This window comes from Heptranchias perlo, chromosome 2 (assembly GCF_035084215.1).
Source record: "Heptranchias perlo isolate sHepPer1 chromosome 2, sHepPer1.hap1, whole genome shotgun sequence".
NCBI lineage: Eukaryota > Metazoa > Chordata > Chondrichthyes > Hexanchiformes > Hexanchidae > Heptranchias > Heptranchias perlo.
The window spans coordinates 159090689-159114973 of record NC_090326.1 but is presented as its reverse complement, the minus strand read 5'-3'; the positions used below and the strand labels follow the sequence as shown (position 1 = coordinate 159114973).

At 45.1% G+C, this 24285-nt stretch overlaps 1 protein-coding gene across 3 annotated transcripts in view; it reads left to right on the top strand.

The window, feature by feature from the left end:
* The window catches only part of zbtb47b (zinc finger and BTB domain containing 47b), a 261214-nt gene extending 239391 nt beyond the window's left edge, over positions 1–21823 (top strand). For all 3 annotated transcript variants that reach the window (XM_067968200.1, XM_067968192.1, XM_067968185.1), the window contains exons 4-6: positions 6973–7088; positions 12190–12334; positions 16524–21823. In XM_067968200.1, the coding sequence (XP_067824301.1) occupies positions 6973–7088; positions 12190–12334; positions 16524–16951 (689 nt within the window). In that variant the 3' untranslated portion in view covers positions 16952–21823. The remainder of the gene's footprint in view (positions 1–6972; positions 7089–12189; positions 12335–16523) is intronic.
* The last annotated feature ends 2462 nt before the right edge of the window (positions 21824–24285 follow it).

The window sequence follows — 24285 nt, the reverse complement described above, 5'->3', positions numbered from 1 at the left end:
GCCAATCTTTGATTCCAATTTACCTGGGCCAGATCTGTTCTCAACCCACTGAAATTGGCCCTCCTTCAATTACTTTATTACTCCTTCTCCTTTTCCATAACTAATCTAAACCTTATGATACTATGATCACTATTCCCTAAATGTTCCCCCACTGGTAGTTGGTCCAATTGACCCAACTCATTCCCCAGAACTAGATCCAACAATGTCTTCTTCCTCGTTGGGCCGGGAACATATTGATCAAGAAAGTTCTCCTGAACACACTTCAGAAATTTCTCCCCCTTTTTGCTCTTTACACTATTACTATCCCAGTCTACATCAGGATAGTTGAAGTCCCCCATTATCACTACTCTTTAGTTCTTGCACCTCTCTGTAATTTCCCTGCAAATTTGCTCCTCTATATCCTTCCCACTAGCTGGTGGCCGACAGAATACACCCAGTAGTGTAATGGCCCCTCTATTGTTTCTTAACTCTAATCAAATAGATTCTGTCTTTGAACTGTCAAGGACATCCTCTCTCTCCAGCGCTGCAATATTCTCCTTAATCTGGAGATTAAGGAGAATAATACTGCCACCCCCCCCCCCTCCTTTCTTTCCTTCCCTATCTTTCCTGAACTCCTTGTATCCAGGAATATTTACGACCCAATCCTTCCCTTTTTTGAGCCAGGTCTCTGTTATCGCCACTACATCATATTCCCATGTGGCTATTTGCGCCTGCAGCTCACCAACCTTATTCACCATGCTTCCCGCGTTTACACACGTACACTCCAAACCTATCTTTGACCTTCTCATATTCTCTCTTAATACAGTATTTGGTGGGATCAGACTATTTCTTTGTCCAGTGCTATCTTTCTCTCCCGATCCTCTGTGCACCTTGTTTCTCCTCTCTAATGCTATATCCTGGTGCCCATCCCCCTGCCAAATTAGTTTAAACCCTCCCCCACAGTTCTAGTGAGCCTCCCCACGAGGACATTGGTCTCAGCTCTGTTGAGGTGCCAACCGTCCATCTTGAACAGGTCCCTCCTGCCCCAGAATTTGAAGCCCTTCCTCTTGCACCATGTCTCTAGCCATGCATTAGCCTGTCTTATCTTCCTATTTCTGTATGCACCAGCATGTGGCACTGGGAGTAATCCAGAGATTACTACCTTTTGAGATCCTGTTTTTTAACTTCCTCCCGAGCTCCTGAAACTCTGACCGCAGGACCGCATTCCTTTTCTTTCCTATGTCGTTGGTACCCATGGACCAACGTGGATCACGATTTCTGGCTGTTCCCCTCCCCCCCCCGCCCCCCCCAAGACTCTTCCATCACCATCCCTGGGTATGTCCTGTCCCACCGGCAGGACAGACCGACCAGAGGTGGCGGTACAGTGATATACAGTCAGGAGGGAGTGGCCCTGGGAGTCCTCAACATTGACTCTGGACCCCATGAAATCTCATGGCATCAGGTCAAACATGGGCAAGGAAACCTCCTGCTGATTACCACCTACCGTCCTCCCTCAGCTGATGAATCAGTCCTCCTCCATGTTGAACACCACTTGGAGGAAGCACTGAGGGTAGCAAGGGCACAGAATGTACTCTGGGTGGGGGACTTCAATGTCCATCACCAAGAGTGGCTCGGTAGCACCACTACTGACCGAGCTGGCCGAGTCCTGAAGGACATAGCTGCCAGACTGGGCCTGCGGCAGGTGGTGAGCGAACCAATACAAGGGAAAAACCTACTTGACCTCATCCTCACCAATCTACCTGTCGCAGATGCATCTGTCCATGACAGTATTGGTAGGAGTGACCACCGCACAGTCCTCGTGGAGACGAAGTCCCGTCTTCGCACTGAGGATTCTATCCAACGTGTTGTGTGGCACTACCACTGTGCTAAATGGGATAGATTCAGAACAGATCTAGCAGCTCAAAACTGGGCATCCATGAGGCGCTGTGGGCCATCAGCAGCAGCAGAATTGTATTCCAGCACAATCTGTAACCTCGTGGCCCGGCATATTCCTCGCTCTACCGTTACCAACAAGCCAGGGGATCAACCCTGGTTCAATGAGGAGCGTAGAAGAGCATGCCAGGAGCAGCACCAGGCATACTTAAAAATGAGGTGCCAATCTGGTGTAGCTACAACTCAGGACTACATGCATGCTAAACTGCAGAAGCAACATGCTATAGACAGAGCTAAGCAATTCCACAACCAACGGATCAGATCAAAGCTCTGCAGTCCTGCCACATCCAGTCGTGAATGGTGGTGGACAATTAAACAGCTAACGGGAGGAGGAGGCTCTGTAAACATCCCCATCCTCAATGATGGCGGAGTCCAGCACATGAGTGCAAAAGACAAGGCTGAAGCGTTTGCAACCATCTTCAGCCAGAAGTGCCGAGTGGATGATCCATCTTGGCCTCCTCCCGATATCCCCACCATCACAGCAGCCAGTCTTCAGCCAATTCGATTCACTCCACGTGATATCAAGAAACAGCTGAGTGCACTGGACACAGCAAAGGCTATGGGCCCCGACAATATCCCGGCTGTAGTACTGAAGTCTTGTGCTCCAGAACTAGCTGTGCCAAGCTGTTCCAGTACAGCTACAAAACTGGTATCTACCCGACAATGTGGAAAATTGCCCAGGTATGCCCTGTCCACAAAAAGCAGGACAAATCCAATCCAGCCAATTACCACCCCATCAGTCTACTCTCAATCATCAGCAAAGTGATGGAAGGTGCCATCGACAGTGCTATCAAGCGGCACTTACTCACCAATAACCTGCTCACCGATGCTCAGTTTGGGTTCTGCCAGGACCACTCGGCACCAGACCTCATTACAGCCTTGGTTCAAACATGGCCAAAAGAGCTGAATTCCAGAGGTGAGGTGAGAGTGGCTGCCCTTGACATCAAGGCAGCATTTGACCGAGTGTGGCACCAAGGAGCCCTAGTAAAATTGAAGTCAGTGGGAATCGGGGAAAACTCTCCAGTGGTTGGAGTCATACCTAGCACAAAGGAAGATGGTAGTGGTTGTTGGAAGCCAATCATCACAGCCCCAGGACATTGCTGCAGGTGTTCCTCAGGGCAATGTCCTAGGCCCAACCATCTTCAGCTGCTTCATCAATGACCTTCCCTCCATCGTAAGGTCAGAAATGGGGATGTGCTCTGATGATTGCACAGTGTTCAGTTCCATTCGCAACCCCTCAAATAATGAAGCAGTCCGAGCCCGCATGCAGCAAGACCTGGACAACATCCAGGCTTGGGCTCATAAGTGGCAAGTGCCAGGCAATGACCATCTCCAACAAGAGAGAGTCAAACCACCTCCCCTTGACATTCAACGGCATTACCATCGCCGAATCCCCCACCATCAACATCCTGGGGGTCACCATTGACCAGAAACTTAACTGGACCAGCCATATAAATACTGTGGCTACAAGAGCAGGTCAGAGGCTGGGTATTCTGCGGCGAGTAACTCACCTCCTGACTCCCCAAAGCCTTTCCACCATCTACAAGGCACAAGTCAGGAGTGTGATGGAATACTCTCCACCTGCCTGGATGAGTGCAGCTCCAACAACACTCGAGAAGCTCAACACCATCCAGGACAAAGCAGCCTGCTTGATTGGCACCCCATCAACCACCCTAAACATTCACTCCCTTCACCACCGGCGCACAGTGGCTGCAGTGTGTACCATCCACAGGATGCATTGCAGCAACTCGCCAAGGCTTCTTCGACAGCACCTCCCAAACCCGCGACCTCTACCACCTAGAAGGACAAGAGCAGCAGGTACGTGGGAACCACACCACCTGCACGTTCCCCTTCAAGTCTCACACCATCCCGACTTAGAAATATATCACCGTTCCTTCATCGTCGCTGGGTCAAAATCCTGGAACTCCCTTCCTAACAGCACTGTGGGAGAACCTTCACCACACGGACTGCAGCGGTTCAAGAAGGCGGCTCACCACCACCTTCTCAAGGGCAATTAGGGATGGGCAATAAATGCTGGCCTTGCCAGCGACGCCCCCATCCCATGAACAAATAAAAAGAAATAAAGGAGTACATCTATAGGTTACGGCACTTCAAGTGCTTATCCAAGTACTTTTTAAATGAGTTGAGGGTTTCTGCCTCTACCACCCTTTCAGGCAGTGAGTTCCAGACCCCCACCACCCTCTGGGTGAGAGAATTTCTCCTCAGCTCCCCTCTAATCCTTCTACCAATGACTTTAAATCTATGCCCCATGGTTATTGATCTCTCTGCTAAGGGAAATAGGTCATTCCTATCCACTCAATCCCCCCATAATTTTGTACACCTCAATTAAATCACCCCTCAGCCTTCTATGTTCGAAGGAAAACAACCCCAGCCTATCCAATCTTTCCTCTTAGCTAAAATTCTCCAGTCCTGGCAACACCCTCATAAATCTCCTCTGTACCCTTTCTAGTGCAATTCCATCTTTCTTCTAATGTGACCAGAACTGTGCGCAGTACTCAAGCCGTGGCCTAACTAGTGTTTTATACAGTTGCAGCATAACCTCCCTGCTCTTATATTCTATGCCTTGTCTAATAAAGGAATCCTTTAATCCCTGCTTTAATATTTACAATCTATATTAACAACTTGGATGAAGGGACCAAGTGTAATGTATCCAAGTTTGCTAACAATACAAAGCTAGGTGGGAAAGTAAGCTCTGAGGAGGACACAGTCTGCAAAGGGATATAGACAGGTTAAGTGAGTGGACAAGAAGGTGGCAGATGGAGTATAATGTGAGGTTATTCACTTTGGTAGGAAGAATAGAAAAACAGAATTTTTTTAAATGTTGAGAAACTATTAAAAGTTGGTGTCCTTGCACAAGAAACACAAAAAGTTAGCATGCAGGTACAGCAGGCAATTAGGAAAGCAAATGTCATGTTGGTCTTTATTGCAAGAGGGTTGGAGTACAAGAGTAAGGAAGTCTTACTACAATTGTATGGGGCTTTGGTGAGACCTCACCTGGAGTACTGTGTAGAGTTTTGGTCTCCTTATCTAAGGAGGAAATATACTTGCCTTCGAGGCAGTGCAACGAAGGTTCACTAGATTAATTCCTGGAATGAGAGGATTGTCCTATAAGGAGAGGTTGAGTAGAATGGGCCTATACTCTGGAGTTTAGAAGAATGAGAGGTGATCTCATTGAAACATATAAGATTCTGAGGGGGCTTGACAGGGGTTGAGAGGTTGTTTCCCCTGGCTGGAGAGTCTAGAACTAGACGGCATAGTCGGAGGATAAGGGGTTGGCCATTTAAGACTGAGATGAGGAGCAATTTCTTCACCGATGGTTGTGAATCTTTGGAATTCTCTATCCCAAAGGGATGTGGAGACTGAGTCTTTGAGCATATTCAAGGCTGAGATTGAAAGATTTTTGGACGTTTGGGGAATCAAGGATATGGGGATTGGGCAAGAAAGTGGAGTTGATGTCGAAGATTAGCCATGATCTGATTGAATGGCAAAGCAGACTCGAGGTGCCGTCTGGCCAACTCCTGCTCCTATTTCTTATGTTCTTAATTCTGGTTGAATGGTTTTGAGACTAAATAAGGAGAAACTGTTTCCAGTGGCAGAAGGTTCGTGCTTCAGGCACGATGGGCTGAATGGCCTCATCCTGTGCTACACCTACTATGATATCTTTTCTGAGGTTCGGCACCCAAAACTGAACGCGGTACTCCAGATGGGGTCTGAACAAAGTTCTGTTCAACTGTAGCATCGCTTCCTCACTCTTCTATTCCAACCCTTTAAGATAAAGGCCAATAATCTATTAACCTATTTGATTATTTTCTGTACCTATGCACTAGCTTTTCGTGATTTGTGTACATGGACACCCAAATCTCTCTGCTCCTCCACAGTTCCTAGTCTCATACCATTAAGGAAATATTACAATTTGTCTTTTTTGGATCCAAAGGAAAGACCAAGGTGTTAATTGGTAATGAGGACCACACAACTAACATGCTTTTGTCAGGGCAAGGCAGGAAAGCTTCAGTAAGGGCCAAAGTGTCATCACCAGTGAGCCAAGTTTCAGGCAAAACCACAATGTGAATGCAGTCATCCAGAATAAAGTTGTGGATGACGAGGGCTTTGATTGCGAGTGAACGGATGTTCTGGAGAAAACTGCGGAAAGCGATGGTTGTTGATCCACTGGCAGAGTCCATGGGGGCAGTGGCGGGTGGGCTGAGTGGGCAGGAAGATAAGATTATCCTGCAGCGAGCACACTGGGCGGGATGGTTGGTGATAGAGGATGATGGGGCAGTTTAGGATGCTGCCCATAGTAGAATGTCAAGAGAGTTACAGTGGGTAGCTGTGGGCTTATGCAAAGAGGATTCAAGTGTTTTTGGAAGGCATGACACTGCTTCATTTAATGCCACCAATGTCATGGCTGCTGTTGGTGTCAGCACTGTAGGGTAAATAAACTGTTGAGCCTTCTGCCTCCAATTGTACAACTAATTGGGGGAGGAAGGGAGCTTGGGCCAAACAAAACCAGAAAAGGGGAAAGACAACAGGATTAAATATAGAATGGAGGAAGAGTTTGATACAGAAACCAGCAAGATAGTGCTGACATATTTGTGTTTCCTCTGTGTCCCAGATTCCAACGGCTGACATTCACTGACATTATTTGCTGGGGTAGTTATATAGGGATTAACTTTTGTTTAATGCTTCAATTACCAATTCGTTGGACATTGCACAATTCAAAGATGGTTTATTGACAAATATGCAAGATTGGGGATCTGTCAATGGATCCTGAAAGACTGAGCAATAAATAATGCACCTCCTAGTTAATCCACTGAGCAGGGTCTCTGCAGGAGGGGAGGGCTGGAAGTTCTCTCTCCATCATGCTGTTCAGACTCGACAACCAATTGAGCACACTCAGGGAGGTTACTGGAGAGAGGTGGGGTGAATCTAAATGAAGGAATGCAGGATAAAATTTTAAGTGTCAATTTATTATCTTTTTAAAAAGTACAGATTGGAATGACTCGTACTTGCCTCTTTCAGCTCACACGAAGGATATGCCGTTCACCTGTGAGACTTGTGGGAAGTCATTTAAACGCAGCATGTCGCTAAAAGTCCACTCTCTTCAACATTCGGGAGAGAAACCTTTCAAATGTGAGGTAAGTGTCATTGTGTGTTTGTAACTCCTCTCTCCCCAACCCCCTCCTGCCCCCCCATCTCCCATTTGCTACAAAAGAAACAAAGTTATTCTGATGGAGTAAAAATATAACTTCCATGTGCTGTCGTTGGGTGAAAAGATCCATCGGGAATGATTGATTTCTTGGTTTGCTTCTGAAGCAGGCATAATAAGCTCCGGGATGCAATTTTTATTATTATAAAGTTTTCAAAAATACCATCGAAGTTTACCAAGTTTTATGTCACTTTTGTGGATTTTTTTCAAGTTTTTTAATTGCATCTTTATTGTGCCTTGAGAAATTTATATGGAAACACTACTGAATAAGTTGGTGTGTTTCAATGGCGTTTGGTGCCAGGGTCACGTTATAATGCTACCTTTCAGCCGGGACTTCAGTGCCAATATGGTGAAGTAAATGAGGCAGAGATGCCACTGGAAGTCCTGGCAGTAATCTCTGTCTGCTGGAAGACTGAGCAGTTTTCCATTCACTGACTCAAACTATTGTAGCCAGAAAAGGCCATGATCAGCTATTCCTGTATGCCCGTTGTTATTCCAGCACTGTGGAATCCACCCTGACCGCTCCCTCAGTCCCTCGGGCAAATCGGTATGTTGCTAGTGAGCCCCTGTCAATTTGACTGGAAAAATGCACAGTGTGAAGTTAATTTTTAAACCCCATTCTGTAAGATGTGGCAGAGTTTAATGGAGGTCTGTGCAGTGCTCCTTCATAGTTCAGAATTCCCAGACATTGCAAAGGAAGGGCTTCAGGACCAAGTTGCGAGGTGGATTTGCGGCAAAGAGGGAAGGAGGGCTTCAGTTTACGCCGACCAGTCACCGAGTTCCCGAGATGGAGGGGGTGAGGGTGGAACAGACACATCAGTATCGCGGTGAGAACCTTTCTTTGCCAAAGCTTTTCACAAGTCCTTACATTAAGCAGTTGGTGACGAGTAAGCTTGGTATGCAGCACTGAGATCGTCTACACATCAAGGTGGATGGCAACTTGCAAACTGCCCTGTGTACATAGGAACAGGAGTAGGCCATTCAGCCCCTCGAACCTGTTCCGCTATTCAATTAGATCATGGTCGATCTGTACCTCATCTCCACTTACTCGCCTTTGCTCCTTATCCCTCGATGCCCTTCGCTAACAAAAACCTCAGTCTTGAAAACTCAGCATCCCCAGTCTTTTGTGGGAGACAGTTCCAGATTTTCACTACCCTTTGTGTGAAAAAGTGCCTCCCGATTTCACTCCTAAATGGCTTAGCTCTAATTTGAAGATTCGGTCCTTCCTCCATGCTGACATAGTCGATGAGGAAACTCAGACTCGATGACAGGGAAGACAGCTCCTGGAAGGCATCACCGAGAGGCCAGTTACGAGAACATGTATTTATATATACAAAGTTCAGTCCCCACCGTGATTGGCTTACAGAGAGGCAAGCAGCTGTTGGGAGTTCTGCTACTCCAGTAGGTGGAACCACCAGGGTATGTCATCCATACTGTCGTCAGGCGGATAAAGATGACACGGAGATAAACTTTATGGGAAGTTGTATTGCTCATAAGGAGTTCCTGGAATCTGCTGCTGCTGGTTGGCTAATGACGAACTAGTGACTATCCTTTTTGCAGGGCAGGGGGTGGTGGTGGTGGTGGTGACGGTGACGGTTAGCAGGATTTTTTCAGGCTTGAACTGTCTCCGAGTTGAAGTTGGAACCAGAATACCCTTCTGTGGTGGGCACGGGAGTCCGATACCTGAGCCAGGCAGGTCCCCAGTACTCTGAGGCTGTTGATGATTTAACCAGTCAGCGTGGCCCATTAGAATCAAAGAAATTTACGGTGCAGAAGGAGGCCATTTGGCGCATCGTGTCTGTGCCTGCTGAAAAAGAGCTTTCTAGCTTAATCCCACTTTCCAGCCTAATCCCACTTTCCAGCTCTTGGTCCATAGTCTTGTAGGTTGCGGCACTTCAAGTGCACATCCAAGCACCTTTTAAATGTGATGAGGGTTTCTGCCTCTACCAGTGAGTTCCAGACCCTCTACTACCCTGTTGGTGAAAATTTTTTCCTCAGCTCCCTTCTAATCCTTCTACCGATTACTTTAAATCTATGCCCCCTAGTTATTGACCCCTCTGCTAAGGGAGGGAATGGAATGGAACCTTGTGTAGTAGAACGCTCAGTATGGGGGCACTGGGGTTGTTCCCACTCAGCTTCAGAAAATCCTGCAAACCAGTGGCATAATAAATGGGATGGTCTTGATTAGGCAGAAAGCATCCTAATGCTTTGTGCCCGTAAGCTGTGTGGTCTTAGCTAGTTAGACACCCCAAAATATCCCTTCACACACCTAAGCCTTGCACTGCATCGAAGTTCTCTGGACTTTGGTAAATAGGATGTGTTCTTGCGGGGGGGAGAGAGAGTGCACTCCATATCAGACACACAAAAACCCAGCCTATGCATGTTTCTTAGTAACTTAGTTTGGAGACTTATAGCACATGGTAATGGTTTCTGCACGTGTCAGACATCTGCTGACGAAAGGAATTATATTGCATTTAATGGTAGCAAGTTCCCTGTGCCGTCATTGTGAAATTATCTTCTTTATAGGATTCTGTAGCAGGTGTACTGGAAGGGTACGTAGGGCTAGGGTACTCTTGGATTGTGAACCATTCCAACATTGGTGGCTGACTGCACCTTTACAGACGATTTACTGTTGATTATTTTTGTTTTGGTCTCCACTCCATCGAGTGCTGACTGGACGATGGTCAGGAGATAGTGAGGCAAGTCAATGGTTGTGATTAGTGGGTGAACCGTGAAGGTACTGACCCCATTACTACCTGTGTTACTGAAAGGAAAATGAATCCAAGTGTAAACAGTAAAGTGCAAGTCAGAGGAAGTCATGTTTAAACTGCACCCAGGATACTATGTCCAGTTCTGGTCACTGAGATACAAGGGAGACATTCAAGACTTTGATTTAATGCAGAAAAGAACACAAGACTGATCATTATCATCAGAGGACTGGACTATGAAACAGGATGGAGAAACTTAGACTTTTTAGCCTTATATGGAGGGGACTGAGAGATGATGTTATAGAGGTTTAGAGGGGATTTGAGAAAGAACTTTTTCACCCAGAGGGTGGTTGGAGTCTGGAACTCACTGTCTGAAAGGGTTGTGGAGGCAGGAACCCTCACAACATTCAAGAAGCATTTGGATGAGCACTTGAAATGCCATAGCATACAAGGCTACGGACCAAATGCTGGAATATGGGATTAGAGTAGACAGGGCTGATATCCGGCGCGGACACGATGGGCCGAAGGGCCTCTATCCATGCTGTATAACTCTATGACTCTGAGGTATACGGTATAGATAAACAAATTTGGAAAACAACTTCAAATTAAACCATGACCATAGAAGAAGGAGGCATAGATTTGAGTTGGCAAAAGATAAGTTTAGGACTGTTCAAAAAGTGGTTCTTCGCACAATGAGCGATCGACATGTGGAGTGTAATTGTGGTTTGAGCAGTGGAGGCAAATCACTTGGAATCATTGAAGAAACAGCTGGTGCTGTAATGGAGATGCGATCGTTGGATTTTTTGCTGAATGATGAGCTAAATGGCCTTCTTCCTTCATATCTGACGTGATTTTGTGATGCAAGTGAACGAGAAAATGTGTCTTTATTACATTACAAGGTTTCCAAAATCTCTTGAGATGTAATTTTTTAAAATTACTTGGCGGAGGTGGGGGAGGCGGTGGAGGAGGAGAGGCAACTGATCTTAAAAAAAAAAGAAAAAAAATTTCCAGTTTTTCCGAAGATACGATGGGTGACTTTCTTTTTTTGTCCCAATCTGGGTTTGTTTTTAAAATGCAGTCTGATGAGAGATGTGTGTTGCGATCAACTCACACAGACGGCCTGTGTTCAAGCCTCGTGCGTATTCACGGGCCAGCTAAAAATGGGAGTGCTCTGCGAATACATCACTGACTTGTAATTTGAGAACTATAGATAAAATAAATAAATTTCTTCACCCGTCTCCTTGGGCCACTTTTGCCTGAAGGCTGCTGGGGCACATCTTTTGGCAACTCGGGAACAACCCTACTGCTGACCTGCTTTACTCACTTGTGTGTAGGCATCTGGCCGCTGCTCAGTGCCTCCCCATAGCAGTGAAGCTGACATTGGAACCCAATAGCTTTCCCCTCCCGACCTTGCACCATGATATGTTGCACCAACGTGCCGTGAGTCCCTGTCTTCCAGTCACAATTTACTAGGAGGATTTTCTGATTAGCTTGCACATTTTTGGTTTAAGCTTATTGCAGATTTTTACCCCTTTTTCTGGTACTGAATTAGCCATTATGTTCAACCTGTGATCAAAACCTTCCTTTCCAATCAATGAAAAGCCAGCCGTATTTCACATTGGCAAAGAGCTAATGGAAGATTGAGTGTAAGACGTCAGTTTGGAGCTTCCAGCAACAAGGCTATTCTGTAGTCTCAATGTCTTGACCATGTAAAATGTTAGCAGCAGCAACTTTCTATAATCAACATTTGTTTGGATCCCCGCTCTTACCTGACTTAGTTTGGTTTGTTCCACCTCTGGTCTGCACAATAACTTGGATCGGGTGGGTAGGGGGATTGCGGAGGAAAGAGAGAAAAGAAGTGCAGTAAGTGTCTCATCCCCACGCTGGCAGGGTACTAGCAGGGTGCTGATGGCGCATTTGTACTTGGGAATCGTCCTACTTCACTGATTTGCTCCCGAAACCATGCCCAATTCGCTTTTTTTTTTGTTTACGTGCAGCTGTTGGCAGATGCACAAAACCCGCCACTTGAGCCTCAGATTTTACCCCTCCACCCCCCCCCTCTTCCATGTCCGTGTCTTCCTTGATAGCACAATCTCTGAGGGAGCTGGGTGGGAACAGCAGGAAGCGGAGGAGGCATGGTTCAGAATCTGCATCCAGTCGCTTCCTGCTGGTACATGTTGGAAACCATCGCATGTAGTTACCGTTTACAAAAAAGAATAATAAACCCTGAATGGAAGCTGTGGATATTTGTTGATCTCTTTTAGTTTACTGTAAGGAGCCACACTAATCCTGCCTTTTTACACTTGTGTCTTTGATCATTAGAACTGCAATGAAAGGTTCCAGTACAAGTATCAGTTGCGCTCTCATATGAGCATCCACATCGGACACAAGCAGTTCATGTGCCAATGGTGCGGCAAGGATTTTAATATGAAGCAGTATTTCGATGAACATATGAAGACGCACACTGGTACGGACTTTTTTACTTTGTCAATCAAACGGCTATTGTGTTCAGTGTTCAAAGCTCCAAAGGACAATTTAACCTTTCTGTCCTCTGAGGACAGTAGTGATGTATCTGCACCAGATTTGTGGCGATGGTGGGGTGGGGGGGAAAGACAAATAATCATTTATGTTTTGTTCTTCCACATTGTTCTGAAAGAATAAATAAATGTTTCCCCAGTTCCTTTGATTTGCTTCTCCACCCCAACCCCCATTTTTACGTTTTCCCCCTTCTCGAGTCCTCCTCCGATAGCACTAACCGTTCCGCAGCTAACGGCTGTCCATTCGGTACCTTACCCAAGCAGCCATCCCTCGTGTGTGAGCTTAGGCAGCAAGTGTTGGCATCCTATTTGACTTTGGAGATCATCATGTCTGAGCCTGATCCTGTTCTCGCACGACATCTGTGCATGCGCACTTGAGAGGACAAGTTCCTGGATAACAATTGAGATCGGGAACTCTGGGTGATTTTGGTTTGTCTTCTGTCCACCTTCGCTAGCCCAGGAGGCTTGAGGCCAATTGCAGCAGCCCCAGTGCTACTTCAGGTGGAGCTCAGGTAACAGCACAGACTGGGAATTGGAACCTGGAATTGTTGATTCTCTGTGACTCAGTACTATGACAGGAGGTGCCGTTATCCAGTTGCCCATTGGTGAGTGATTAACTTCAGTACAGGATGTTTAGTACAGCAAATTCAGCCCATCTTGCTTTCTCGCCATTCTTTATATTCTTCAAGTAATTATTATCCAGTGTCTTTTTAAATGCCGTGACCTTTTAAAGGAAACTGTCTATCTAAAGGAGAAATTTGCAGGCCTATGGGGAAAGAGCAGGGGAAGTGGATTGGATAGCTCTTTCAAAGAGCCGGCACAGACATGATGGGCCGAATGGCCTCTTTCTGTGCTGTTTGATTCTGTGTTCACCTTGTCTACCTTCGCAGTTTGAGAAACTATATCCCTGGTTGCTCCATCCTTTCCTCGTAGCTTAGACCTCTTAACCGTTGGATCATCCTACTAAATCTATTTTGCACGCTCCCTAGAGTTATTCCTTCCAATAGTGAGGAGCTGAAAACTACATAGAGTATTCCAGGTGTGAGGTAACCATTGTTTTGTACAGTCATCATGATCTCTCTTTGTTTATGTAAACACCAGAATCCTATTTCCCTTTTGCAGTGGTGTTTTACACAGTCTACCTAACTTGAGGATTTATGCCTCTGTGCACCTAAATCCCACTGCTTCTTCCCTGCATTAGGAAATTTGCCATTTAAGGTATATTTCTTTTCTATTCTTCTTCTCAAAATGTATTACCTCACATTATCTGTATTAAACTGCATTTGCCACATATTTGCCCATTCTCCCAGCTTGTTTGTCTGCCTATAGTCAGAATCAGAAGGTTGTGGGTTCAAGTCCCACTCCAGAAACTAGTCTAACACTCCAGTGCGGTACTGAGGGAGAGCTGCACTGACCCAGGTGCTGTCTTTCAGATGAGACATTAAACCGAGGCCCCATCTACATTCTCAGGTAGATGTAAAAAAATGACGCTCTTCAAAGAAGTACAGGGAAGTTCTTCCCGGTGTCCTTTGCCAATGTTTATCCTTCAAACAACATCACTAGAACAGATTGTCTAGTCATATCTCTCATTGTCCTTTTGTGGGATCTTGCTAGATGCAAATTGGCTGCTGTGTTTCCCTACATTACAACAGCTACTGCACTTCAAAAGTACTTCACTGACTGTTAACTTCAGGGTTCCACAAAACACTTATGAAAAGTGCAACATAAATGCAAGTTCTTTTATTTCTCATAACCTCCTGCATTCTTCCTGCTATTTTGCTGCTGCTCCTAGTTTGATGATATCAGCAAAATTTGGTATCCACCCCTTTCTATCCAGATTATTTACTTACATATATATAAACATAGACAAAATAATAGTGGTCCTAGGAACACCTGATTGGCTGCGGCCTGCCAGTCTGAGAATCACCAATTTATTGCCACTTTTTTCCCTTCTTCCCCATCTCCACAAGTGATGCACGCACCTCCAATGCCGTTATATCAGGCAGTTGACCAGGTCTGCTGATTGCAGGAGGACTGCAGTTTCCTCTATAGTGGCCAAACAAGTAAGTCATTGGTGTTTGATCGGACGTTCAAATCGTTGACGAAAAATTGCCACCTTTGTTGAAATTGGCCGTGACTTTGTGTTTCCGCAAAGAAGGGAAAACCCCCTGACTGCTTGAGCTCGGGCCGGTGAGAGTACCTGTCCTCGGTTCTAATTTGTGCTATAGGACCTTTTTAGATGGTAATTCAATATGTTGATGATGTGAACCATAGAGTACATAAAACCTACGCCCGGGGAAATTGTGTGTTTGGCTCGTCTGCCCTCTCTGTTGGAGGTATAAGATCCCACGGCACTATTTTTAACAGCCAGGCAAGCGTCTGTACCAGGAGTTCTGTAAAATGATACTGTTCTTTTTTTCTCGTGTGAAGTGGTCCATGCCCACGTCTCGTGATGTAGTCATGCCTCGGCATGGAAAGAAAGAATATCCTTTCGGCCTCCAATCTTCTTTCCTTCTCTTGTTGCAGCTCTACGAGTGCTTGATATTCTCTGTTACCTTATCTGAGTGGCCACTCATCACCCGTCTGACTAGACGGTCAGCATTAGCAGGCTATTCAACCATGCAGGCCGTCACAGGCAAACCTAATCCTGTCCTTATCTGACGTGCACTTTCCAGTAACAATTAGGAGTGATCATATCTGATTTTTGTTTCTGTACTTCCTTTTCCACCCTTCTCGCTCAAGGGCACTGAGGCCAGTTGTAGTCCCCCAATTGCTGCCTTGTGCATAGAGTGCGCCAGATGCATCTATCCCCATACCGCATGCTTCTTCTGATTAGGTGTCTGGATTATCAGCCGTGGCTCAGTGGGCCGCACTCTCTCCTCTGAGTCAGAAGGTCGTGGGTTCAAGACCCACTCCAGGGACTTGAGCACAAAATCTAGGCTGGCACTCCCAGTGCTGCACTCTCGGAGGTGCCGTCTTTCAGATGAGACATTAAATCGAGGCTTCGTCTGCCCTCTCTGTTGGAGGTATAAGATCCCACGGCACTATTTCGAAGAAATAGTTTTTGGGTTTAACATCTCATCCAAAAGACGGCACCTCCGACAGTGCAAAACTCCTTCAGTACTACATTGGAGGGTTAGCCTAGATTTTGTGCTCAAGCCTCTGTAGTGGGACTTGAACCCACAACCTTCTGATTCAGAGGTGAGATTGCTTACCCACTGAGCACTCGATCACTTGGGTGACGTTTTTTTAAAAAAAAAAGATTGTATAGAAGTCCAAAGTTCTAAATCTTTTGGTGCTGATGGATGAGATAGGCTGGCTGTGTTGGGAGCTTGCATTAATGAATTGCTACTGCAAGTTTTGTCTCCTTTTATCTAGATGGAGGTGAAACAAAGGATGTTAACAGTGCCCGTTGAAGCTGGAGGCTAGTTTTCAGAGATATTTGCTGAGCATCAGCAATTTGAATATTTCTCGCTTGCTTTTGCTGAGAAAAAAAAAGTGCTAAATGTGTAATGTTAGGTCACAATAGAGGTGGCTGTGTGACCGTCAGTCGTGTATTCACATATTCACGTATTCACCTAGTCACCAAGTTGAGCCCTTCATTGTTTTAGGGTGCCGGTGAATCTAGAGGCAAGCTCTGTCTGCTGCTTCTAGTCTTAGCGATCCATCTTACCTCGTGGCTACTTCTGATCCAGCTTTACTCAATTGCATTAGACACATCTGGTTCAATTTTAATTCATTCTGGGGATATGGGCATCACTAGTGATAGTCCATCCCTGAGAAGATGGTGGTGGGCCTTCTTGAACGACTGGTAACAGTTTGATAGGCCACTTCGGAGGGCAGTTATGAGGCAAACCAGATTGGTGTGGGAATGGAGTTACGTATCGGCCAGACTGGGTATGCACAGCAGGTTTCCTTCCCTAAAGGACAATAGTGAACCAGTTGGGTTTTTACGAAAATTCGACAGCTTCATGGTCACTTTTACTGATACTATACTCCCATCCTCCGGATTACTAGTCCAGTAACACAACCACTACGCTACCGTACCCTGGTGGTGGTAGTAGATCAGAGGTGCAGGTATTTTTTTTTCCCTGTCGCTAATCTTTCCTTTGCTTCCAGGGGAGAAACCGTACATCTGTGAAATCTGCGGCAAGAGCTTCACCAGCCGACCAAACATGAAACGCCACCGGCGAACGCACACAGGCGAGAAGCCGTACCCCTGCGACGTCTGCGGCCAGCGCTTCCGCTTCTCCAACATGCTCAAGGCGCACAAGGAGAAGTGTTTCCGGGTCACCAACCCCATCACTGCAGACAGCAACCCCCTGAGCCTCACCTCTGCGACGCCCCCCAACTCCAGCAACCCCCTCATCTCCCATCCTCAGTCTCACCCCCACCAACAACACCCCCACCCCCACCCCCATCCTCACCCTCACTCCCTCCCGCTGCCTCTCCTCCATTCCCTCCCTCCGACTCTCCCCCCTCCTCCCCACCTCCCGCCGCCGCCTCCCCTCTTTCCAGCCGGAAGAATAAACGCCAACAACAATTGAACGGGCTGTGGTTTCTTTCCTCTCCAAATAAAAGAAGAGACAGCGACTGTAGCAACGGTCAGAAGCGCGCACCAGGTGTGCTGCTGCATATACTCTGTTACCTGGAAGGAATATAACCGAAGGGGGCAATACTTAGAGGATGGGGACTAAGAGTCGAGCAACCTTGGAAAAGATCATGACTGATTTATGTAACAAAAAAACAAAACAATTTTGGTGTATTATTTACAGTAAGGATGTAGACAAAGGATTTTTTTTTTGTTTTTTAAATGTGTAGGACTAAAGACTAGTATCAACTAGTCTGAACTAATTTTAAAGGCATCCATAGACTTAAACCGCTCTCACTAAACATCATTGTGTTAGAATTTTCCAACACAAAAATCCCTGCAGCATATAATGCAAGAAGGACATGTACAGATTTAATGCAGAGTGCAACCAGAGGGCAAAGAAGCTAAGCAAGCTGCCCTTCATAAATGTGTTCATGATATACTTAACTAGCAAGGTAATGTGGGATTCTTCCCCTTCCTGCCCCCCCAACCCCCACCCCTTCAAGAGTCTCTAATCTGTAACCTGCTATTTTTTAAACAAGAGTTTAGAGTAAAGCAAGCTGTGCTTGTGTGTAGCAAGTTTAATCATTTACTGCAGTGCGCCTAACGGACTTGACTTTTGGCAGCCAATGTCGCATCCTATAAGTGAACCGGAACATGTGTTTATTCTACCATGGACTGCTTGGCCTACCACAGAAGCAACTGAGGTGAGAGAATAAGAATCAATAGAACCAAGAGTCTCCAGCTTGCGGCCAAGTACAGAAACCAAAGAGGGGAAGACTGGCAAGATCAGGCAGAGAAAGTAGGGCTTCTGCCTAAGCAGTTAGGAGCCTGGGTATAGGGACCTGGGAGGATTGTAAAATGTGTTCCCTCCCCCCCAGCTCACCTTTACTGTCCATTTTTCCTCCAAAATTTGTGGACATCTCTGGGGAATCCCTGTTTTTTTGGAGGACCAAGTTAGCACTTGATGATCATGAGCACTGTGGCTTTTAATAGGAAGTCAGAGCTAATAAATGCAGAAATAAACTTTTTTTTTAAAACAATTTGAAGTGCAGCAGATGGACAGACGGAACCTTCCAAGACTTCACGTAGAACTGGTTGAGGGAGTTTGAGGCCTAATTGTCATCATGATGGAAACTAAACAGGTTAGTGCAGCTCTGGAGGAAATATGGTAATTCTGCACTGCGCCCAACAGAAACGAGTGTGATGGACTGGGCTGAAAAATGGCACACGTGACAGTCAGGCAAGGAGCGTCAGGGCGTTGAAACCTCAACCAAAAAAAATTGGTGATTGTGGTACTAGAAGTTACAGCTGGTGAGGGCTTTTGTTCTGTTCATTGCCCTTAAACCTTTGGAGATCTGGGGGTGGGGGGGGGGGAAGAGAGAAAGACAAGAAGATGAAGTTCTGTTGCAAATGGTTGCCTTAAAGGAAATACTCGAGTGTATTGAGTTACAAAGTTTGGGTAGACAAGGCCAAGTTGGTAATAGACATGGGTGCACAGCACAGAAATGTTCCCACCCCTCCTCCCACTACCACCATCAAATGTAGCTGCACTTCATTCACCTAAACCATATGATGAGCTTGGGCTTAGAGCTTAAAAGTCTGGTAAAATTAAAAGTGTGACTTGGTGCAAGAGTTGGGGTTCTCTCTTGTTTGGAGTTAAGAGTACATTAATGAGCCAACAGGCAGCCCAGCCTCACCAGTGTCTTACACTGTATCTGATGTAGGAGTTCTGTTCTCTAGTACTGTCAACTCATACTTCAGTGAGTGTTTCAGATAGCCCTTTGCCATTATACCAATAATCTACCATTAAAACCGTATCAATTAGTTTCCCCTGACCATGGGCTATTTTTATTGGAAAAGATCCAGTATGAATGCTGCCCTGCTTACAAGAGTGAGTGATTGATGGTGTTAGACCCTGGTTGAGTTTTTGTTTTGGTAACCCTTCCAGTAACGGGTCAGACGGTGGTACAGCAATCCACAGGGGTACTACTGCATTGCTGCAGTATCTCTCCTGTCGCACACAGCAAAGTGAGTCCAGTTTGCCTGTTCTGTGCCTGTGAAGCCTCGACTTCAAAATGTTGCGGCTCTGAAATGTGCACTTTTGTAAGAAGGATTGAGGGAGAAGGTACGGAGAGGTGCAGTCTTCCATTGGCGGGCCTGATACTGGGGCTGCTGCTGCGCACATACCTTACCAAAAAGGTCTTGTATTTGACACCGCTCTCTGGTTGTTGGGGGTTTTCACAATCCATTGGTGGCTCTTTCGGAGGTGCCCCCAGAACCTAACCATTTCCACATGCTGCCGTTTAATCGACTTCTGTTCTACTGGACTCATGGCTATTGCCATCACTTTAAACTTCAACACTAATCTAGATTTTTAAAGCATTATTACAAGGAGAGTTGTGGGTAATCTCACCTTTTGAGGCCTTACTGAAAACTGCAGTAATTCCTTCCTTTGGGCCCACAAGAGGCATTGGTTTTCAGAACGACATTTGAGTTGAATCAGGTGTACATACACTACATCTCCGCCAAGGGTTAATCTTTGTGCAATTATTAAATCTCCCTCCTTTTCTCTACCCACCCTTAACAGTGACCCACTAGGTCATGAAGCAGGTTTTGAAAAATAATAGAAGTTCAATTGAAATAATTGAATCAGAAATGATTTACTCAATTCAATTGATGTAGAGTACTAATCGGCTGCTTTAACAATATAAATCGATTATTTTGCACGGGGTGGGGTGGGGGGAAAGAAATTCTGTTTCTGAACTGCAGGTATTAGAGGAATCATTACTACATTTAATGGTAAGTACTTTCGGGGGGGGGGGGAGCGAAGTATGTTTGTAAGTGCACTGTTAAGTCACAAGCTATATTTTGTCACAGAATTTAACGTGCAGTATTTGTCATTGTACAGAGGAGAGGAGGAATATGTCAGTTAAGCATCGCAGTATTTTTAATGTGCTCTTATCGGATACAGAGTTTAAAATATTAAATAAAAAAGTTGGTTATTGTAAAGACATAGGATTTTTTTTAAATATTAAATGTTTTTGATACTTTCGAATTCTGCCTATTTTGCTCATCAAAAAAAAAAGGAAATAAAGGGCAACTGCACCTTTTAAGCAATAGTTAATCCACGGGATGGGCGTCCTGATGCTTCATTTTTCAGTATTGCTGATTCAGGGCTTTTTCGCCGACTTTTAATTGAGATTTCGTATTCTGCCATAGGAGCCCTCGGTTGGGCATTAGCAAATAAAGCTGCAAAAATCTCTCAGTCGCAGCCGCGCACCGCGGGTTGGTGGGGTGTTGAGCTATTGAATGGGATCCACCACAGGGTGGCTGCAAACTTTTCTTCGAGGTTTGCGATTCAGGACGAAGCGATGAACGAAAGGGAGTTTTCACGTTGTGGGAACCTTTTGCACAAATGGTACAATGTGAATCATTCATTCCCTCTTGGTTCCTTTTCCTTCAGATCGTGGAATTTAATTTGTACGCAACTTTCAGTTTGTTTTTTTGTTTTAAGAGTAATTCCGCTAATAGTCACACACTAAACCCGACTGCGACCAGAGGGAGTGGTGCGATTCTGTGCTTTCCTTTTTTTTTTGCAGCCTTCATCTCTTTTTCGTAGAACTTTTTTGTTTCCCTGTGATACATAATCTCCATTTTTTTTTTTGCTTTTTTTTTTAAAAAAAAAGGAAAGTTTTTTTTTTGCTGAAATTATCCCAAAGAAAGTGAAAATGGCCATCTGTCATTGCAAAGCAAGGAAAATCTTTACACACAAATTATGTAATGCACCAAGCGCAGTGCAGTCTTATCAGAATGACACCTTTAGGAGGATTTCATTGGCCTTTTTGGAGGCGATACCTGTGGGCATCACGTTTTTGCCACAATTGATTTTTTTTTTCTTACGTCCTGGTTCCAATTGTAGCAACTTCTGGGACCCATCCCACCGTTGTCGAGGCCGTCTTACCGTTACATTCCTCATGGAAGTACTTGAAAGTGGCATGCATTGGCCTGCAGGACTCCTGAGGCTGTATTGAGTAACGGTTCGGTCTCCAGCTATGTCCATGAAGGTATTTTTTTTTCAAAAAAAAAACATTAAGTTTCAAAGGCTGTTATTGTGGTCAGACCTTGAGAAGGAGGAGTTAACCATGAACACGGTTAACACTGAATTCGAGCCTTTAACCCTTTGTTGACATCCTTATCTCGCAGTGAATGTTGTTACTTTGCTGTACAATAACGAAATCATGGGTGAATTAATTCATAAGCTTCGTTTAGGTAAGCTGTTTTTACTATGAAATCTTGCACCTTATCCCTAATAATATTCCTTCCTCAAAGGACCACAGACGAGGGGGGAAAAAAAAAACACTGCTTCATACTGTAGTTATTCCACTATCTTGCGGAGAGATTTTCTTTTGAAGCAAGATTGTACTGATGTAGATGGCTGCGTAGTACTGCCTCATTCGGGTAGTGTTGTACAGCTTGTTGAATAGGGGGAAATGCTACAGTTAATATTCGGTGGATACAAGGCCAAAATTTAGCTTGGCCCATTTAGTAAAGCATTAGGTTTAAGAAAAAAAATTAAAATCAAATTTGTGTATCGGTCATAAGTATGTTAATTCTATATTTTACTACATAAACACAACGTCTTAGTTATCTTGTGTACATAGCATTAATGTAGAATGTTGTAGTCTTGTGGTTTAAAGGAAGATTATGTCCATAGGTGCTACAATTACCAGTCTATATCTGTCATTTATGTATTGCTTAGTGTATAGTGTATTCAGGATTTGCTGTCTAATTCCTGAGAAAAATAAATTCTTTCATTATAATAAAAGTATGGTTTTACGTCTTGTACTTTAAAAAATATAGTTGTCAACCAACTCTGACCTTTTCACATTCCGCCTCTAATTCATCCGTTCCCAGGATCTCTCAACTGTAGAATTCCTCACCTCCCTCAGTCTTCCCTACCTCCTGCTTTTAAAACCCAAGCTTGCCATTTCCTAATCACTACTGTCTTCTCTCCTGTGATTTTTGACCCTGACGGTGCCCTGCTCTATGGCCCTTAGCCCTTCACCAGATTTCTCAATATATCATTTTTTTAAATGGAGGCTGCTTTTTTTTATTGGTTGTGAAGGACGGCTGGAGTGAAGTGGGCAGGAATAAGAATTAACGATACAAAGAATATCATTTTCACCATTATCACCTTGTTTAAAATTAGCGTATCTTCTCAGTTATCTTTGTGTGTGTGTGTGTGTGTGTGTGACTATCCCTCCTCCCCCCCACTCCCCTCCCCTACAAACCTTTCTCCCTTGCAGGTGCCGTTTGGGACCTCCCCCAAAGCTGCCATTCTTTTGGTGAGCCTGGACAGAGAATGTTGGCAGGCAATTCACATGGCAGACAGTATATCCAAGCCATGTTCTGCCCTCGCCAGATGTCTTACACTTTCCAACAGGAGCAACTGGACAATGATCAGAAGTGGGAATCCTGACTTTTTTTAGTTTCCCCCTCAAACTTGCTAGCTCAGCGACACTGGGGTCAACTGTAGTGTCTCCACAGCCACCCCAGCTCAGATCAACTAACTCAGCGTAGACCAGCTATTGAACCTAGGGCCTTCCTTGTCTGTCCTCCAGTCCTAAAAAGAAAAAAAGACTTGCATTTATATAGTGCCTTCCATGACCTCAGGCCATCCAAAGCATTTTACAGCCAATGAAGTACTTTTGAAGCGTAGTCATTTGTAATGTAGAAAATGCGGCAGCCAATTTGTGCACAGCAAGCTTCAACAAATGACAATGTAATAATGACCAGATAATTTTTTTGTGATTTTGGTTGAGGGGATAAATATTGGCCAGCATGCTGGGGAGAGCTCCCCTGCTCCTCTTCGAATCGCACCATGGGATCTTTTACGTCCAGCTGATAGGGCAGACGGGGCCTTGGTTTAACATCTCATCCAAAAGACGGCACCCCCGACAGTGCAGCACTCCCTTGGTATTGCGCTGACAGCCTATATTTTGTGCTCAGGTCTCTGGAGTAGGGACTTGAACCCAAAACCTCTGACTCAGAGGCGAGAGTGCTACCCACTGAGTCACGGCTAACACTGCCCATTAAATAATTTTGTATGTATATATTTCTTTTAAGCATTGATGGCCTGATGTTAAAGGAAAATGATTTGGAGGAGGAACCCAGGATGCTACTCACCTCATGACCGTGCGTGCTAATCCACCTCCTGACCGTGCGTGCTAATCCATCTCCCCCAGACGGTTGAGCTCTTAACGTCTCACAGACGGTTTTCTGCTCGGTTTCTTTCTTTTTTAACGTGGGTTGCTATGTAACTTGCATTCAGTAGAGAGGTGCAAATGAATTCACAACCATGTGACAGTGCGCACCTCTACTGTTTAAATATTAGTCCAGCTTTTGACAGGAAAATATCACTAGTTGCTGATAACAGCTCCTTGTAAATTCTACAGGATTTCTTTGTTGACTTCTATTCATCAAATCAAACCTGGTAACCAATTTAGTACAGTGAACTCATACGGCAGAGAAAAAAACTGTCCTGTTCAATTCATCGTTGGGGCAAGTAGTTTGGTGCAGTGCGACACTCCACAACAAAGCCTGAGAATTCCTACAGTGCCCGCATCTGGCACTATTTCCTGCCTGAGTACACCAATTGGCCACTACATAACCTGGAGGTGTTGCACATGCCTGTGTTTGAATGATGAATCATTTGACCTGTTCATCGCCACTGCTGTAACCATTTATTGACTCTGGTATATATATTTTTTTTAAAAAGGTGACAGATCTTGGAGAGAGTTTGGAAAACGGAAATGCAATCATCCTTGGCGTTCTGCATTGAGCATGTAATAGTTTTTTGTGGAAGGTAGACAGAGGGGGTGGGGTAAGCGATCTTAAAGCTTGCTCAAATTCAGGTTCAGAACGATCGGAAAAGGTTCAGCTGGTGACTGGAACAGTCCAAGCCTTGGCGTCCAACAAGGAGATTTGTAGCGTCACTCACAGCCCAAGTAGAGTGAGTTTTGTTTGATTTTCTCAATCACTGAGCCAACCTGGAGGGCAATGGGAAGAAGGAAAACCAGAAACTCCATTCAAATTGCCAATTTGACTTCTGGTTATTTGTAGGATTTGGCCTCGAGCTCGGTCAAATCCAGATAGTATGAAAACCAGAAACCAAAGTTTAAATTATTCCGTTTTCTTTCTTTCCCCTCCCCCTCCTGCAAAATAGACTTCACCCCATTGAAGACTCAAAAGCTCATTCCAATGAATTCTGCCACCTGTGGCGTTGAC